The sequence below is a fragment of the Mytilus trossulus genome, unplaced genomic scaffold (genome assembly GCF_036588685.1).
Source record: "Mytilus trossulus isolate FHL-02 unplaced genomic scaffold, PNRI_Mtr1.1.1.hap1 h1tg000234l__unscaffolded, whole genome shotgun sequence".
NCBI lineage: Eukaryota > Metazoa > Mollusca > Bivalvia > Mytilida > Mytilidae > Mytilus > Mytilus trossulus.
The window spans coordinates 3,430,367-3,450,917 of NW_026963315.1; the positions used below are offsets into that span (position 1 = coordinate 3,430,367).

Below are 20,551 nucleotides of genomic sequence, written 5' to 3' on the forward strand. Positions count from 1 at the left end.
CAGCTGAAGGACGCCTCCGGGTGCAGGAATTTTTCTCTGCATTAAAGACCTGTCGGCGACCTTCTGCTTTTCTATGGTCGGGTTGTTGTCTCTTTGGCACATTCTCCATTTACATTCTCAATTTTAATTGTATCTTTGTAAGCAATAAGATAAAGGATTCAATAAGAGACGGAAGCAGAGCATGTACTATGGTATGTTGAAATTCTAATCTTCTAATGTAATTCAGTATACTCGTATTTGCTATGACATATTGCCATTAGTTTATGTTTAAAAACAAAACTCCGAAAATGAGATCTACTGACAAAAATGAAAATATTGGTAATCGTTTACAATATCCTAGTAAGTGCTTACCAGATATCACATCATTGTGTTACATTTCTATGAACATGCTCAAAGTTCAAAGGGGGGAAATAGAAAAAGATTAATAAATATTGACCCAAAACATAACAAGTGAATTAAATTAAATCTCATATCAACAATTATCATATTGATGTAAAATATTTAATTAAATGTCAGAAACAGTTATTTTCTTTTCAATTAAATACAGAAATTTTATAAAACAAATATGGGGGAGTACATAACATGTTCTGTTAAACGATTTATCTTTTTTTCTTTTGAAGTAAAACAAAATGGAATACTATTAAATGGTATTTTTTAAACCGTTAAATAAATAAATAAAATGTCACGGCACCAAGTTAACAATGAGTATGCTAACTAGAGAACAAAATCAATTTGAAAAGTTTCTGAATATACAAATTATAAAAGATTATCTGTAACCACTCTAAAATAACCTTTTAAAATTCGATGACTAGGAAATCAAAACGTACCAGAGAAAAATTGAGCAAAAATCTGTAATCAAATAACTGTCTACTTTTTATGAGGATATGAAAACTCACCATCGATACAAGGGTTTTAGTTTCGTATGCCAGATGTGTGGTTTTTCATTAAAAGACTCATCAGTGAAGACGTTCGTAAGAAAAAAGTTAAAAGTAAAAATCAAGTACGAAATTGAAGTGCATTAAAGACATGCAAATTCCAAATGTTATGCCAAATACAGCTAAAGTAATTTATTTCTACAGATTTACGTCAATGAGATAGCAATTTTTTATTACATTTATAAAATAAGTCAAAATATGGAACTAATAAGAACATTCTGATTAAAGTTCACAACTGTTAAAGAACCAAACTCAACATAATCTGACAATAGTACGACTGATATCGCAAAGGAGGATTCGCATGAACAGACGAGAGGGAAAACTCATGAATAACTTTGTGTTTTATATTCATTACTGTTTAACGTGTTTAAAAGATTGATTCTTGATGGCTGATACCAATAATCATGTAACCATAACCGTACATTTTTTTTAAGACGGAGATATCTTAATGAAATCAGTATGTATGTTACACTCTAGTATAATACATTGCCAAGATCCAGCTTTTAGGTCTATAGTAAACAATATGGTAGTTAACAATTTAAAAAAAGGTCTTCAACAGTGAAAAATCATCATTCAAATGTCGAGTATTATTTCACGATAAACCCGTGACACAAACGAATTCACAGTTATGCAATGCAGTTATAAAGAAACCTATTATATCAGTCCATACAGTAATAGGTAAATTTGATATAAATTGACCGTGAAGAATTGTTACGGTTTTCAGAAATCAGCAGAACATGTGGTAATTGAATAAGATAGATTTCATTCTCAAATTAGAGAAAGGGAAGACGTTGAAAAATAATATTGTAAATTGATTACAGGAGGGTTTGCCATGTGTGATTTTCTAGGAAAACATGTTTAAATTTATGTACACGATTTTGTAATCAATTAGATGATAGATGATATTGCAGGATGAAGTTACTGAAATACAAAGAACAAGGAAATGCATACCAGTAAATACATATCTGTAACATTAGCTACATATTGTTAATTGTTTGTACATGTATATCATCATTTGATATGATAACAGTTCAGTAATAAATGAAGTTATACATGGTGAATGATTGGTAAACTAGAACCTACATATTGTTAGCTTAGATACCAGGTTTAACCAACTACTGTTTTTTTTTATAAACGCATGTACAGAGCCAGGAATATGACAGTTGTTTTTGCATTTACCTCGGAATTTTGTTATACTATTTCTATTTGTCTGTTTACTCCATAATAGTTAGAATTTCAGAGTACTGTGGTTTCATTTATTTTCGTGGATATCAGTTTTCGTGGATCGCTGAAAACTTGCAAATTCGTGGATGTTTAATTTCGTGGTTTTGTCAATCACTGTATACAAAGCCTATTCAAAATATGCTTTTCGTTGGACATTTGAATTCGTGGTTCACCAGTACCCACGAAATCCACGAAAATTGGTATCCAACGAATATTACTGAATCCACAGTATATATAATCGTGATTGTTTTTAAAGAATAGATGAACATTAGAAAAAAAACACGAATGTATTTGAAATTTACGCGGAAGGCACTAACGTAGAATCTAGGAGAATAGTAAAACAGAGAAATAAATGAAATCCAAATTGAGTTATTCAATTGTTTAAGAATCGCTGTTATATGTTTCTTATACATACAATAAAAGCAGCTGATATGATTTTTATGGTAACAGTATGTTTTTCTGTAATAACATTCATATATTGAGCTCGTGGTTAAAGTTATGATAGCCAAATATATCCAATTTAAAAACATAGTGGTTACACACTACGGAAGACGCAATTATGATACACAAAACCAGGGTCAACCTTGTCTGAGTCAGTAACATAAGTAGATTGTGTTAACATAGTTTTCCTGAAAAACATAATTTCCCAAACATACATATCTTAATCATTGTAATATATAATCAATGTACACTTGGCGAGTAATACACTAGTAACAATATCAACCAAGGTGTCGCAAAATTATTCCTCAGCACTGTAAAGCAAATATTTTGAATGGAGTTTAAGCGAAAAATTCAAAATAAGTTTAGACAAGATTAATTTGGACGTTGAATTGATACATTTGTAAAACTATCAAGCCCGCTGGTTTGGTGTCAAAAGCTAAGTGTAATGCTTCGCTTGAAAAGGACTTACATCGAATCATTTGCATGTTGTTGATATTGTTCGAAAGAAACGTCATGAAATAACCAGACTTAGTATGACTTTGTACAACAGGTGAGCGTTATATATATTCAGCAGTGATGCTCATATAATAAAGTTGAAGATATGTTACGATATGAAGTAAGTAAATAGAGCAATTGATGTTAACGAAATACAAATTATATATATATGTGTTTAATGTATTTGGTTTCCTTACTTGTGACATTGCTCCATAGTCTAATTAAGAAACAAAAACAAAGCTGAAGATTTTATGAATCTTATATGTTTATTAATCTTTCAAAAAACTTTCATTTTGCATATACGTTTATAAAAAGTCTTGTTTATTATCATATGGTGGACATTTCCTGATCTGATTTGAATATTTGGTTTAATTTGTTTATGACTGTTCTAATTGTATATTCAGTATCAAAGTTTTACAGTCTTTGATAATTGCCCATTAACGCAAACATCAATTTGTCTGCATGCTTATTAACAACACATTAACAATCTCTTTTGACCATATGTATGCATAGATTTAAAAGGATAACAGTATACTACTGTTCGTTTAGGAATTCAGTATCAAAAATGTCAAAGTCATATCGTAGACAAATTGTAGACAGTACTTGACGAGATAAGGAGATTCAAGGGTCAAGATGTATTATCATACGCTAAAATTCCGGACTTAATTGCCTCGCGTATGGCTTTTTTCAAAAAGAGCTCACAATAACTAAAGTATTTAACTAATTATCCTATAAATTAGGTTACAAATTAACTCTACCAATGAGAAAGGTAGAGCACCATGATTGTCAAGCGAAGACAGTTGAGTCGTCAAAATTAAACTCGAGCATATTGAACGTTTCAATTATTTGGAGAGTTTACTCTTGTTGAAGGCCGTACGGTGACATATAGTTGTTAATGTCTGTGTCATTTTGTTCTTTTGTGGATATTTGTCTCATTGGCAATCATACAACATCTTCTTTTTAAGACTCATCAACCTGCATACGAACGATGATGAAATCAGATACTGTTATGCCTTGATAAAGAGCTATATTTTGAAAGAAAATTGTGAACATTCCATGAAACGTCATCAAACATGGTTGCCTTTTTCGTTATGTCATAAAAGGTAAAATAGATGACACTTTAATTGAATTCTGACCGATAGACAACTCAGGACAAGAAACAACACGTGGATTTGAATACTCAAATTGATTCAATATTCATTAAATAAATAAAAGCTGTACTTTTAAATTAGCACCTAGATATAAATCATCATTAAGTTCCAAAGTTGACATGTGCGCATGTATTTGACAATTTGACAATGTTTTCTAAGAAACAGGTGAATGTGTATTTAAGTTTTAATACATTAATTAATATTTATATTGGTAGTAATGTGAAAAGTACTTGTTTCGATTATAATCATAAACAAGCAAATCCCTTGGGTAAAATTACAATCATTCAGTCCATTTGTTGTTTGTATCATCTGTATTTTTTCTGGTTGTCAATTTCCAATAAATTTTTCACATTCACTATGAGTATTCAATTGTTAATGCATTAAACATATCTATCCATCGTTGTTTTTAATATTTTCGGAAAATATTCAATGTGCTCCTTGTTACGTTAACAATCCAAACAGCCAGTGTTTAAGTTGGTTCCAGGTGATTTTTAAAATGTAAATATCATTAAAAAAGTTATCTTCCTTTGGTGCAAAATTGCCATTTTTGGCATTAACATTGAAGCACCTTGTTTAACTCATCGGTGATCTATATTTTTATTGTTGATTTTTAATAAGATGTACATAAACTAAATAATTGTACAATTTAAGCGATTTCTGTTATTTAGTTCTTGTCTTATTTCAATATTACCGCTTTTTCTCCTATTAGTTCAACAGAAAAAAAGGACATTTACAAAAATATATGGTTCTTTCAACGGCAGATTGTGAGCGTAAATAAACAGTGACCCCATTCTTTTATTTTATTTTTTTATTAAGTATAAGATAAAGTTCATTTATAGAAAAATAGCGAAAGCATATATTAAATTAAAAAAAAATAGAACCGAGAGCCCTCTTAAGGGGGTACCATATCACTTTGATTAAAATAGATTTGGCTCGTTTGTTTTTCCTCAAATTTTTACAAAATATTGATTAATGACCTTTGATACTTCAAAGAGATTTTTGAACGTGGCGTATTCTAGAAACACATTCCTCTTTTTGTCAAAAAAAAGCGGTGAAGATATGATTTCTGCTACACTTTTGTACGTCTAGACACGCTTTGCATTATCTAACATGTAAATTTCTCGAAAATGATATCTCATTCCAATGGATTTTCATATTGAAATGAATTTGAATTTAACAAATACAGGAATGCACCATTAAAGTTGATTCTCGAATTTCACATACAAATGTGATTTTCCATGCACACGAAGGAAAGTCATGAATTCGGAAAATAAATATCAATATGTAGTGTTACGTCAATATAACAAAGTTTGTTCATACAAAATTAGAAGGTTATGAGGAACAATATTAATAAAATCAAAATCAGGAATAATCAAAAAAACTTAATTTGGTCGATTTCGTTGATTGGGTCGGTAGCCATATTATAAGCAGTAAAACAGAATATGACATGACAATTGTATTATATCATAATACAGGTATTTACTTTGATGCTTAGGAATACAATATTACTAAAAAGTAAAAACACAAAAATACTGAAGTCCGAGGAAAATTCAAATAGGAAAGTCTCAAATCAAATGGCAAATTCAAAAGTTCAAACACATCAAATGAATAGATAACAACTATCATAGAGCTAACTTGGTACAGGCATTTTCTTATGTAGACAATGGTGGATTGAATCTGGTTTTATAGTTAGCTAAACCTCTCATGTGTATGACAGTCGAATCAAACTAAACGACAGAGATAACAGAACAAATCATCAAAGTTACCAGCCCTTCAATGTTAGACGCATGTTTCGACTACATAAGGCTCATCAGAGACGATCCAACCAAAATAGTATGAAGACATATGAAATTCGATGAATAACGGCATTCAAAACTAAAAATAATTTTAAAACAAGTCAAATAAGGCTATGACAATGTGTATCCTGAGATAAAAAATCCTTAGTGGTTATAATAATTTTACATCCCCTTGAAAGGGAAAATGAGCATTAAGACAATTGGAAGATTAACAGTAGCACACAATTGTACTTCATAATAGTATTGCTATCTACAATAAGCAAACACTTTAATACGCGTCTGGCGTATTAAATGATAACCCGGTACCTTTGATAACTATTTACACCACTGGGTCGATGCCACTGACGGTGGACAGTTCGTCCCCGATGGTGTCATCATCCCGTAGTCACACACTTCGGTGCTGAAATTGATACCAATTATATGGCCATTTTTATAATTTTCCTGTTTACAAAACATTGAACTTAATCGAAAAACTAAGGATTGTCTTATCCCAGTAGAAGATTATCTTAGCCGTATTTTGCACAACTTTTTGGAATCTTGGATTCTAAATGCTCTTCAACTTTGTACTTGTTTGGCTTTATAACTATTTTTATATGAGCGTCACTGATGAGTCTTGTGTAGACGAAACGCGGGTCTAGCGTACTTAATTATAATCCTGGTACCTTTGATAATTCCTTATAACATGTATAACTGATAGAATGGGGGTGTCTAATTCATACTGGATCACTCGACTTCCCGTTACTTTTCAATCAATTTAGTACCGTTCAATGGCTATTCTGACAATTCAGTATATTGTTGATATTTACGGATAGAAATCGACCTTATGCAAGTGTTTGTAGGACTTTGGGTGATTTTGTAACATTTTGTGGTTGATTTTTGAACAATCAAATACAAAACAAGAGTTAAAGTTTTTTAGGGTCTTATAACAGTTTAATTTTTAAACCATAACAGGTTTTCCAAATGGGATGTTTTCAATCCGAAATATGAAATCAGATGTATTGACTTTTATCAGACGCAGGTCTACTACTACACATCTTCATTTCGCATATCTTCACCGGAATTTAGCACATGACTTTTAAATAATTGGTGCAATCATAAAAAATGGTTAAGCCAACCAAACAAATAGCAGAACATACATGTCTACAAATAAGCAACACAAAAACGAACGCTGAAAAACACCAAAACGCTTTATACGTTTGCAGCGGTTTTTTTTTTAATTTAATTTTCTTTTGATTGCTAGAAACCGAATATTTAGAAGCCAAGGATGTCAAAAATGTATAAGAATCGTATCTATTGAAAATTTATATGATAAAAAAGGGACATAAAAAAATTAATGCAAAAATATCATAAAAAGCTATCATATACAAGTATCATAGTAGTTTAAGGTTATATATAAGAGTAATAGTATTCATAGTATTCCGATAGCGTTGTAACAGAAGACCTATCAACCTTCAAGTATATGATTTCTTTAATAAAAACATATATGAATTTCCTTAAGATATCTATTCATTTCTTTTAAGATCCATTTTAAAAGTAATTAAAAAGAAGCTTGTTTATATCGATTTTAACATTTTTAATGAAAAATAGTTTGCACTTAAGAATATTTTTGTTTCTCGTTGTGGTATATGGTAGAACAGTTGTTCATTATAAAAACTTGTAATACAATCTGCTTGGCATAATAAAGAAGAAGTTCACATTAAATCAACGTGACAACTCAGTTCTCACCACGATTTAAAAAATATTATATAATGTTCATCTAAATCTGTACCTGTATTGTCATATCTAGTAGCCTGGTGCATATACATTAATAAACACAAATTTCAACAGAAACACATGTGAAAAGCTAGAACAAATTAAACTTAACCAAAAAGTCAAAAGAACCTTATCAGAAAAAATAGATATTCTGAGAACATTTGTCATACGACAAAATTATGTCTATGGGCTGATAAACATAACGTCAGCCAATCAGAAGACGCGTTACATTCAAAATCAAATTATATTCATATTACAATAATGTTATATTTTTTATATGCTGTTGACTTTGAACAGAAATCCAACGATGTATAATTCCTTAATTCGTGTGTTCACGGATTGTCTGTCATGTCTGTCATTTTAAATTTTTTTTGCAAATTATTTTTATAATGAATTAGGCAGTTATTTTTAATGCTTCGTAAGATGACATACATCTGTTAACTTCTATGTTATAGTATTTAAACTTATCATGGATACCAGGACTAAATTTAGTATATACGCTAGACTACAAAAGACTCATCCGTGACGCTCGAATCCAAAAAAGTTAAACGGAATATTAGTCATTAGTGTACAGATGTCTCATTGGCAATCATAAAATCTATTCTCTTTTTTTTTAGAATAGCCAGTAGCAGCGAAAACAGCTTTGTTTTAATATACTGAATGAAGGAACATCGATTCAAAAGTAATAAATCGATTGAAAAAACTCAATTCGGGGTAACAAACTTAACCCGAGTGAAACACATAAACTATATATAATAGGAAAACAAAGGAATATTAGGGACACTGAAGTGCAAAAAACAGACGCCAACATACATAGAAAGGAACTATTTCATCGCAACAGCCATATTACTAAATAAATATTTTTTTAACTATTTAAAGTATCATATCGTTCATCTTGATGCATGTAATTTCTTTTTATTTGGTGATAATTTGTTTGGAATGATATACTAGTAATTAACAGTGTTTAATCATATCAATTCAAAATTTATTTTTAAAATTTCTAACATGATATCACGTGTAGTTGTAGTTTTGGTTATGTTTCCCAAAGGTTGCGAGTTTACATGCCCTTAAATATGTTTGAACGATATTTTATTGAGTTCAATTGCCTTTAGGGATCGATTATAAATAATATAACCTTTTTAAATCTAATTATCATCAGAATAAGCAGGAGAATAATTTTGTCCCGATGATCTTTTTGTATCGAACTTTAAATGGTTGTTTTCAATTCGATTACTTTTATTATATAGGTCATGAGAAACGCAATAGTAGTTTAAAATGCGGTGCTGCGTATCAACTAGGGCAAGGTAAAATCAATGATATTTTTAAACGCGTAGTGCTATCGGCTAGGTTAAGGCAAATCGAACGTTATTATGGGCCTCACCCGGTTCATTATATGATATGGGTTTGAGATTGTTACATGAGTTTCTGTGGATATGTATTATTTTTCAGCGGTATATATGAAATGTAAAGATTTAAGGTAATTAAAGATAGAAAAAAAAAAAAGAAAAAAAAAACGATTTTAGGTAATTAAAATAAATGCCTTTATTATTAATGTTTATATAAGAAGATATCAAATACTTATAACAATGATTGTTATTTTTTTATTATGCACAGAATTCTGGGATTTCCCGGCAAAAGCAGGTTATTTTTATAAATGTAAACAAGGTACCATGTTCTTCCAACAACTCGTTTCTAAACTTTAACGATCTATAATGTGTAACATATAGGTTAAGGTCGACTGAAATGCAGTTTTAAATGCGGTTTAAATAAAAAATTTCAGAATGAAAATTGAGAATGTGTCAAAGAAAAGACAACCCGAGCATAGAGCAGACAAAACAACTGTTATCAATGTTTAACAATATGTAAAATTAGCCTGATCGTTTCTAAAATAATTCTACGTTACTTACTCTTTATCAACGTCATCTACATAGCTTGAAAGTATTGGGTCTGTTCGTTTACCAAAACCATGTCCCATTCGATCATGTACTCCGGCTAGAAATCCTCGTTTATGCCGACTAAGTGCAGGCGAACTGTCAACAATCACAATAGATACACTAATTAAGGCAAGCAGTCCACACAATCTCATGTCGAAGTTTCTTTTTATGTATATCTGAAATAAAAAAGAAGGTTAAATATACATGTATTCGTCTCCGGGTGCGGAATTATCTCGTTGTGTTGACGACACATTTGGTGGCAGGCATTCGGTTGTTTTCTGCTCTTTAGTAATTATAAGGTTGTAGTCTCTTTTACGCATGCCCTATGTTCATTCTCAATTTTATCATCTACATTATTGAAAGTCGTAAAGTAAGTCTCATACCCCCACATACAAGTAGTAAAATCGCAATTTAATGTTAAATAATAAAAGCAACGACATTCCCCCTTCCATTTTCAAACAAAAATAAATAAATAAAACACTTATTTTGATCTGCAAATGAAAAAAAAATAATACAGCAACACCAAACGTTTCACCTTACTACTCTGCATGGGATATATCTTATTGTCAATCATCAGTTAATCCTATCAAAGTAAACAACATCCGTATTTTTCTCCATAAGTGTCATGAAAACAAGTTTCTGAATGAACTCAATATTAATCATACCCAACTATAACATTTCAACTCATTCTGGAAAATATACGATATTAATTCCCCCTGAAGCCAGTACGTATCAAAAGATCAAAGCCAATAATTAAGATTAAAATGAAATATTAGCGTTTTTATATGGATACATAACATATTTGATATACATAAACACATATCCTTTTTTCAAAGTTAACTGTCAATGTATGTCGACACTTAAATACAGAAAACTCTACTATTGAATAGTTTTTATTTTATTTCTAGACATTTATTTAAAACATACACGTGTTTAGGTCACAAATGTTTATGTGTATATTCACTTTGTAATTCCAGTATCGGCCTTGTACATATCGAGTTATTTGTAACATCAATAAAATAAAAGTGTAACAAATACCTTGAAGCTTGTAAAATTACAATTAAATATGTTTAAGTTTACGAAGCTTAAATCACATAAGATCACATCGGTCAATTCCGTAACAAACACATGAGCTGCGGATTCACCCGATGTTTGCCGATTGCACACAAAATGTAACTGGATATTTACCGAACATTTACTTTTATACCATCAGGATAAATTATTAATATTGTGGCAAAATTTTCATTACATTATGTCAATAAGTATTATAACTGGTTGTACAGAACAAAACAATAAAGATTTGAAAATTAAAAGCAAACAATTCTCACCGTGTGACTCAGTCATAGTTTTCACTCCCAAGTTATTTAACATTAATTTTAATTGGTGGGAAAACATAACGATTATCCATATTATCTCTAATTATATTATTATTATCTCATACCGTATCTTTCTAGGTTAAGTGTGGGTGTAAAATCACTTGTTTTCTCTAAGGTAGGTGTTTAGAGTAGAGGTGCCCTATTAGCCAAAAGTATGGCATAATTACATGTACTCTAACCCGGATTATTCAATCATTCCCCGTCATTGACTCTCCCTCTTGCAATGTTAATGTAGTCATCGTAGTTCAATTGAATGTAATGATTGAATTATTCGGGTGTCGTGTACTTTTGATTATGGTGACTTCTCTTATTTCTGCAGAGTTTTTTCCATCTTGTTTATTTTATGTTATTTAACATTTCCAATTTTAAGCAAAAAGGTTAAGTGACTAGGACTAAGATATTTGATTCATAAATATTTCAAATAAGGTTATTTTTTTAAGGGGAACCGCAAACAATCTTGTCAAGTTACGAGTAAATTGTGTATTTACTATTATTCTTTTAGAATCATATTCAACGTATTTGCAATATTGTCACAGTATCTATAAATATTTTGTGGTTATAACAGATACTTGTAATCCTATTTTATGTTAAAATAATGTAAACTTCCAATCTTAGTGAGTAATATGGTTTTTGTCCTATTTTATTTTTAGAAAAAGCTTTTACTGTCCACCACGTGAAAACAGTGTTTACTTGTTTAAAACTGTAACACTGCTGTCACTGTAACTTTAGGGTTATAAATATTGAGAGCGCACAAACATATTTAAACACACGACACTCTGTATGTGCGTGTCCAAATCAGTATCATGTAAATGATTGATTGTCACTGGTTACTGGATGTTGCTTTTAAGTTTAGCTAAATTATTTGTTATTGGTTTAAGGTCATACAGGTTCCTAGAGTTGTTAATGTCTGTGTCATTTTGGTCTTTTGTGGATAGTTGTCTCATTGGCTATCATACCACATCTACTTTTTTATATCCTATAGTTGGTTAAATCCGCAACTATCCAATTCTTTTTGAAAGTTGACTCATTGACAATCATACCACACCTTCTTGTTATATTTTAAAGCGTCTTTTCGTAGCGGACAATATCCAAGCCTTGTTAAGCCAATTGACTTTATCAAACATTGCAGCAGTTAAAACTGTTGGACCTTATTAAATATTGACATTATAATTATAACCATGCATGTCAAACAGTAAAGATTTGTTGTAAAGTTTATTAACAAATATAAAAAAGAAGATGTGGTATGATTGCCAAGGAGAGAACTGTCCACAAGAGACCAAAAATGACACAGACATTAACAGCTATAGGTCACCGTACGGCCTTCAACAATGAGCAAAGCCAATACCTCATAGTCAGCTTTAAAAGGCCCCGATATTAAGGTTATTAACAAATATACATTTTAGAGGGTCTCCTTTTGTGTTTTCTTCACGTTTATGCCACTTTCTCTATTCTTTATGTTTCTCTCGTGTATTGTCTATTCTTTTAACTAGTGACTATATTCGTAACTCTTTAAAACCTTTGTTGAAACCTTCATATAAGTTTGACATTTACCCTAATCCCAAAAAAATAATTAAAATCAGAATTATAGATCTGTAATTTATTTCAGATGCTTATCTTTACACTTTATTATAGAATAAGGAGCTATAATGATACATATCTTTAAGAGAAATTTAGCGAATTTATTTTCATAATTCATACAAAAAAAGAGATAGAATAAAACATAAACATAAAAAATACATAAAAACTGTGTTTGATAAGAAATAAAAAAACGAAAATATTAATAAGTCATATTTATCTTGAACTAAAGGTTATATGAAGTAGTTCACATTGACATTTACAAAATTTTAAAATTGCCGTACAAAACTTTAAAAAAATCCAAAAACAATAACGAGGGGAGAGTGATTGCAAAACAGATGAAACAATAGAACACATATAGGGCATAGACAATACAAGGTACCCCCATACACATCATAAAGACGGAGCAACGAGCATCCCACAAAAAGTGGTGCTCCTGAATGAGAAGGGAAGGTATATGTTAGTGTTCATATAAAATTGAGAATATACCATACCTGTTTAAGGTAAACGGAAGTTTATAAAATGCGATCTCACACAAAAAACGAGACAGATAAAGAGACTGTGTGTTATTTTTTCCTATAATTCAACATGTTCAAATAACTTGTTAATTTTAACAATATGCTGTCAATGGGGAAATCAATATAAATAGATATTTCTGAGGACATGCGAGCGTCATATTAATAGCAGAAAATTTTACAAATTGAGGGGTAAATGGCTTATTCGATGAAATTCCCTTCACTTAGCAAAATATGCCTTCAATGAATGATTTAATTGGAAAATTTGCTTTCAATGGTGTAAAACAAGTTAGTGTTATCGAACTATATTATTACTTATTGTTTGGAATAAACTTGCCAAGCTAAAAGATGGTGGCTGCATAGTGGTGTACTACTGAAAAATGCACTTTAACAATTATGTTCAACCTTTTTTAAGTGTCTTCTTATTTTTTTTTTTTTCATCCCTGTTTAAAAAAAATCTAAAATAGTTTAAATCATGCTTTCCTTTTAACTGATATGGACTAGCTTTAAAATTTCGATTATATTTATCTATCGAAAAATCAACATTTTCACCTTTATGTGAAATGCAATTTTGTGATTCAAATTTAAATTCTTAATGAAGGTTATTTGATCCGCTCTTTTTTTTTAATAGATATTCGATATTAATTAAATAAATTATACATTGTAAACGTGAAGTTTGATCACAATTCTTTCATTTAAGTGGTAAATGCAATGCCACTAGTCAAACGTATGTGTCCACGTAGGATGATATGATAACTATCTGTTGCACGTGCAAAGTACGGCTCATTATGTTAGCCTCATACAAATCCGGGTTCATAATTATTTCTAATACAATAGCCTGTTCTAATTTTAAAAAAATAGTACGCATTTAACTTGTCACTGGACGTTGAATAGAAGTCCATCATCATCATCATCATCTTTTATTTTCAGTCTTCGTATAAGACGTGCCCAAGAGAATGTCATCTATACACTATCAATGTACAGAGGCAATAACATTAAGAAACATTCGCATTGTTTGACGAACTTGGATACTGACAGCCTCGTTTTGAATTTTGTCATTATGTCCCAGATAATAACATGAGTGTCATTAATGAAATACTTTAACTACTAAAATTTAGGGATACAAAGAAACTAAAACACATTACTCTGATTCCTTAACGCACTTTCTTTAATGACCGTGAGTCCAAAGAGCAAAAAAGTGGGTCTGAATGGGGCTTATAGAATACAAAATTATGGTCAAAAGTCGAAAAATATAACAACTTTTCCCTTAAAAAAAATATAAAGAAATTCAGGGCAAACAAAATACAGAATAGAGAATAAAGAAGTACTAAAAGAGGGATGAAAGTCAAACTCACAAATCTAAAACAAACTGACAACGCCATGGCTAAATGCGAAAAAGACAAACAGACAAACAGACAAACAATAGTACACATGACACAACATAGAAAACCAAAGAATAAACAACACAAAAGTAAAAAACAGAATAAACAATGACATGAAAGATCTCCTAACCACACCCTCTTTAAGAGAGCACGAAAAGCAAACCAACAAATGATAAATTGAAGGGATAACAAGAATCTGATAAAACACGGAACAATATACAATAACCTTTATGTTACCCCAATGTACGAGCTAAATGAGTTCTTTTCATAACATTTTAACGCTCTTAAAGAATTCCAGGAGTGTTCCGGAGATTTACTTGTACTACAATCATAGCGGTGTTAATTCTACCACAAATGGTACGACAATGGAATGAAGGTAAAGGATGAAAGAAAGGATTTAGCTTTTCTAATGAATCTTTGTGTTTATAATAATCATAGCGTCGTTCTATCACAAATGTAACGACAACGGAGTAAATTTAAAGTAAGGAAGAAATTATTTAGCGATTCCAGTGTAAAGCATTGATAATCTAAATTAAAAAAAAAAAGGTATGGGTTTGCATTTGTCTGTGTTTAACAGATTTATTGTATTGATGCTTAACGTCTAGTGGCAAATATTTCCTGTACGACCAAGACGACCCCTTGTATACACTACGTAATTTTTACATCACTGTCAAACATGAATTATTTTAAAACGTCATTTCAACTGTGGATTAAACATAGAAGATAAATTCCTCCTACTAACTGGGAATTTTTATATATTTTAGGATTTTTAAGTCAATTAGGTTTAAAAAGTTCAACACTAAAATACGTACAATTTTTAAATTACCTACACTTTATTGAATGGGTTTCTCCTATATTCTAATTAATTCAACATAAAGTTATTTATTTATACTGCATGTCATCAACACAATGATCAACGGCCTCAATCAGAGAAACATGAAAAGAAAAAAATGAATCACGCTAATAGTGCCGTCATGTTCAGATGAATAAAATGCAGATTTAACAAAATATTAAAAAATTAAGGAAACGTTAAATTAGTGGTTTAATGACAATATGTATTATATTTCTTCTGATAAAACTCACATTAAATCTATAAAGCAAGAACTAAATACTTTGTTGTACCAAGTATTCATTTCATGGTGATATAATTATTTACGACAATTTGAGGAAACACATGAACTTCATGATACATAAACTTCATCTATTAAATAAATTCTGCATACAGGTTATTACAGAAAATTTAGTCTTAGATGCATGGATTTTATTTATAAGTTGTGAGCGGCTTTGAAGTAGCTGTCAGATATTTTGAAAACAAAATCATCTACAGCTGTACTTTTGAAGTGGGGCCAATTTTGACCCTTTATGTCTCTTCTCATTTGCCAGGCAGGCGAGTGTGGCCGTGTTTTTATAGCTAGGAATTATACAGATAACGTCTTATTGAGATTGAATTATCAAGGTTTACCTATTAAAGAAACAAAATAAAAAAAGAACTTTTAAACCAATTTGTAGTCTTGTCACTTGAGCGAAGATTTCATTCACAAACTTAAAAAAAATGAAAATAGGCACACCAATCAGAAAAAGAAATAGGGGACTCTTGTTTGAACTACCCTTTAGATGTACGAAGACGTGGCATGAGTGCCAAAGAGACAACTCTTCATTTAAGTCACTATTTGTCAAAGTGCACCATTATAGGTCCCAGCATGGTCTTTAACACGGATCCTTCAATTGGCTCACACAGAACACCAAGCTATAAAGGTTCCAAAAAATGACTGGTATATAAAATGAGAGAAGCACTTCTGCATCACAACAACAAATGACAACTGTTCATGACTTAGGACAGGTGCAAACAAATGCTCGTTTGCTCACGTAGTTTTTCAATAAAAAAATTGCTCGATCTTTTATACTATACTAATAGGTATTCCTCTTGATCACAAAGAATTATGCATTGTATTTATATCAATTTTTCAATAGGTTTGTCCACAGCATCAAATATTTCTATGAATCAATTCAAATATTCTGCAATTTCCAACAACTTTGTCAAACATAATCAAACAACAAAGTATCAAGAGAGCTCAATAATTAAAAATGAATAAATTTAATACAAGAGAATTTCTATTCGTGGTGAAAGCTTGTGACTGTTAACACGAGTAACATTACACCACGTGCTAATATGCTTTTAAAGTGCATACAAATATCAGAGCATAAGTTTGATGGAAGGCAAATGTCTAAAGTTACAAAATTCACAAGAGAATTGTTCTATATTTATTGATAAAGCGTCTAACTATTTACAACATAATTAAATAAAATTCATTCAATGCATTCCATATGAATAATGCAATTTTACTGTTGCAAGTCCATTTATCCAGCCTATTTTGCACATATTTGCACTGCAATCTTCAAACGGTTTTTGCTATAACTCTCTTATTAGATGACAGATTATATTACTCACTGCTGTATATTTAATCTTTTTTGTTTGTCTATGCGTCTGATCTTGTTTGCTCATGCGCGTGTTTCGATACCTGAACTGCCGTTCGTGCATTGTGTTGTTTATTTCTATTTCAATGCAGTTTATACACAAGGCATGATTAAAAAGTGATAGGGGGTCTATCAAAAGACTTCTTTATTACATTGTAACTTACAATTTTGTATTACTTGTTTAACTTATAATCTGTTATGTTTTTATTTTAAATTATCAGCATAGCTTTAGAAACTATTTCTAAATTTTCTAGAACAATTCGTACTTATAGGAATTGATAGAATTTTTAGTTTACAAGTACAAATGCCTACTAACAACATTCGACAAAATTCAGATCCGAGCTTTCCCTTTTTGGCAAGCCACATTATTATGTGCCTATCACAAACTAATAAAAAGACAAAGTCTTTTTAGTTAACTTTAAAAAGCTATTAGTGTTTTCAATAGTTTGGTTTGAATGGCTAATCTTCGATTATTTCTGATAAATTATGCAACCTTGAGACAAGTTAGAGTTTGGCATAGCATAAAAAAATGCACAGTTTGTACCCATATAGATTGTTGATAATTTTTTGCAAAAACGTCCCCCAAACGTAACAAACATGTTGTCAACAAAAATATCTAGCATTCTAAAGATGCCAATTTCATAGAAATATTTGTTGAATATAACATTTAAAAATGAGCGTTTGAAATTCAATAAATTGCTTGATTATACGTAAATTCCTTTTTTATCGAATATTATAAGTACAAATCAGCATGCTTTTGGGTGGAATTAATTCAATTTGAAAATTACTATCAAATTTATCAAATTGTTGAAAAATTGAACACGCAAACTAATTAGGTTTAAGAAAAACATATTAATTCGCCATAAAGTGTCTTGTTTGTAGTCTCAATTACAATGCTAGAACCTTTAGTGACTGTATGAAAACGAATTAGATTTCGTTAATGAGTGAATTTTGCAAAATTGTTGACAAAATTAATTTTCCAAATAAAAGTTCTAAAACAGAACTCTCCGTAGATTAAAGACTCAGTCTACTGTAATCTGTTTACCCTTCCTGGATACGTTAATCATCCCGTTTTTTTTTTTTTTTTAAGGGGTTAGTTTTGTAAGATACTATATTCGCCATTTCTCATTTGTATACGTGTTGTAGTCATCTTGAATTTTACTAAGACTGGTATTTTTTGGTCCCTACTTGGTATCTGGTGCATTTTTATTTGCGCGGGAAAACTGTAACATAACTGTTGTTATAGTTATTTGAGCTATAATTAAAATTGGCAATACGAAGCAATAATTTAATCTGCTTATAAAGTTCAATAGAGTTATTTGTGCATGTATCATGTATCCTAATTAGGAGCCTACAGTGCAGTGGTTGTCGTCGGTTATGCTGTAATAATTACATTAGATGTAAGTTTCATTATACTACGTTATTCTGATTGGCTAACATGTTATTCCGTAAACAATTGCACCAGACAATAACATTTATCATGCATGATGACACGAGGTCCCACAAAAAAGTGCACAGGTGAATTAAATAAAACTGGATAAAAATCGTGTTTTCATGATTTTAGCTAAAAAAATGTAATTATAAGTATTGAATACTTCTTTTTGAAACTTTATAGGGTTGTAAAAGCGTTGACCGTGCGTACATTTTTAGAATGAAGCGCTTCCGCGCTTCATACAAAATGTACTTCGGTCAACGCTTTTACCACCCAATAAATTTACAAAAAGAAGCATTCAATTCTTAAATATTTGTTTTAGTACGTTAAAATTGTATTGTTATAAATCTGGTCGTTGGGTTTCGTGTCATTTGAATTTTTCCGACTTTGTCAAGTCGGAACCTTTTATAGCTTTGTATCGTGTATTTGGTTTGCTTATTGTTGAGGGATATATTATGACCTATTTAAAGAAAAGAAGATGTAGTACGATTGCCAATGAGAACACAAGAAAAAAATTAAACGTAAATTAACAGCTTTAGATCACTATACGGCTATTAACAAAGAACAATGCCCATACCACATAGTCAGCTATTTATAAAAGGTCCCGAAATCACAAATGTAAAACAGTTCAAAGATAAAACGGCCGGCCTAATTATGTACAAAAAAGAAAAGAACAATAAATATGTTACACAGCAACAAACGACAACCCCTGAATTACAGGCTCCTGACTTCGGAAAATAGTTACTTAAATCCATGTTATTCGTACTCTGGTACATAGAGGAAATGCACTGCTAACAATTGGTACCTGAACCAAGTCAGGAATATGAAAGTTGTTATTAGTTCCTTTGGTGTGTAAGAGCTTTAGATTTAGCCAATTGATAAGGGATTTTCCGTTTTGAAATTTCCTCGGAGTAAAGTATTTTTGTGATTAAACTTTTTGATATAAATACTCATTTACACATACCATTAGGCTATTAAAATGAATTTAAAGTCGTCATTATGTCTTAGGCCTACAAAATTTCATGACTTAAAATCTAAAACTATTGTATGCCTCACGCAAATCAGCTGCGTCGTATAGAATGCTGCCTTATGCAATAAACATCAATACATCTGTTAACCTATTTCGAGCTGACAAAAGTCTCTATGCAAGTCTATAAATGCTTAAAAAATTAACTAGATTTGTAATAAAAGTACAAATGGTAAAACTATACTTAACATACAGAAAATTAGCTTAAATCTATATCTAATTGAGAATTGGATGTTGTTTATATCGTTAATGGTCGATAAATGAAGAGTCAAATGTATTTAGGATACACTTTTGCGGAAGCGCATTTCCGTAATCATTGAATTACTAGAAAATAGTTCTGATTGCAAGTTATATATATATGTAAAGAGCATTCATAGATACGATCTCTTTTTGAGACAAGTTTATTATTCGTCAGATATTTAGTTTTGTTTCTACACCGGTCCCCAGAAATAATACCCATAGATTTTACAAGACAATGTGAAAAGGTAGAATTGACCCATAGTTTGAATACACCATGTATTAGCAGTAAAAAAAAACCTGCGTTTCTGAATTTTGCCTGTATTCTTCTAATCTGTAATTTTACCGATTTTGTCCCATCTCCCATTGTCACCTTTTGTAATAGCGTGTACAATTTTCATAAATACGCTTAACCTATCGACAAACGTTGCCTTTAAAACAGTCCTAAATATTTGGAGTACGACTTTGTTCACAAAGCAGACTCAGACGTCAAGCAATCATTTTTATTGTTATTTTGATATCAAATTTTGTACTCCGAATAATCTGCTAAATGTAAGAACCATAAGCCGCTATATCGCTTCTCTTTGTATTGATGCGATTTCCTCAGATTGTTTTCGTCTTTAACTTGGCTTGTCTTCTTGGTAGATTCACGAGATTTCTACATCAATAAACTAATTTTGTCTTAATTTACAACGGGAATCTACATTTACTTGATTATGCATTAAAAAGTAAAAAGAATCTGCCAAAAATTGCCAAATCTCAAATAAGCAATTTCAAACACTGTGACTAAAAAATATTAACAAC

The 20,551-nt window shown here is 30.7% G+C and overlaps 1 protein-coding gene across 3 annotated transcripts in view; it reads right to left on the bottom strand.

The window, feature by feature from the left end:
- The window catches only part of LOC134701308 (uncharacterized), a 43,728-nt gene that overhangs the window by 10,168 nt on the left and 13,009 nt on the right, over positions 1-20,551 (bottom strand). For 2 of the 3 annotated variants that reach the window (XM_063562443.1, XM_063562442.1), the window contains exon 2: positions 9,702-9,904. In XM_063562443.1, the coding sequence (XP_063418513.1) occupies positions 9,702-9,880 (179 nt within the window). In that variant the 5' untranslated portion in view covers positions 9,881-9,904. Of the gene's footprint in view, positions 1-9,701; positions 9,905-10,263; positions 10,294-20,551 lie in introns of those variants that run through there. The other variant, XM_063562441.1, reaches the window with a different exon arrangement.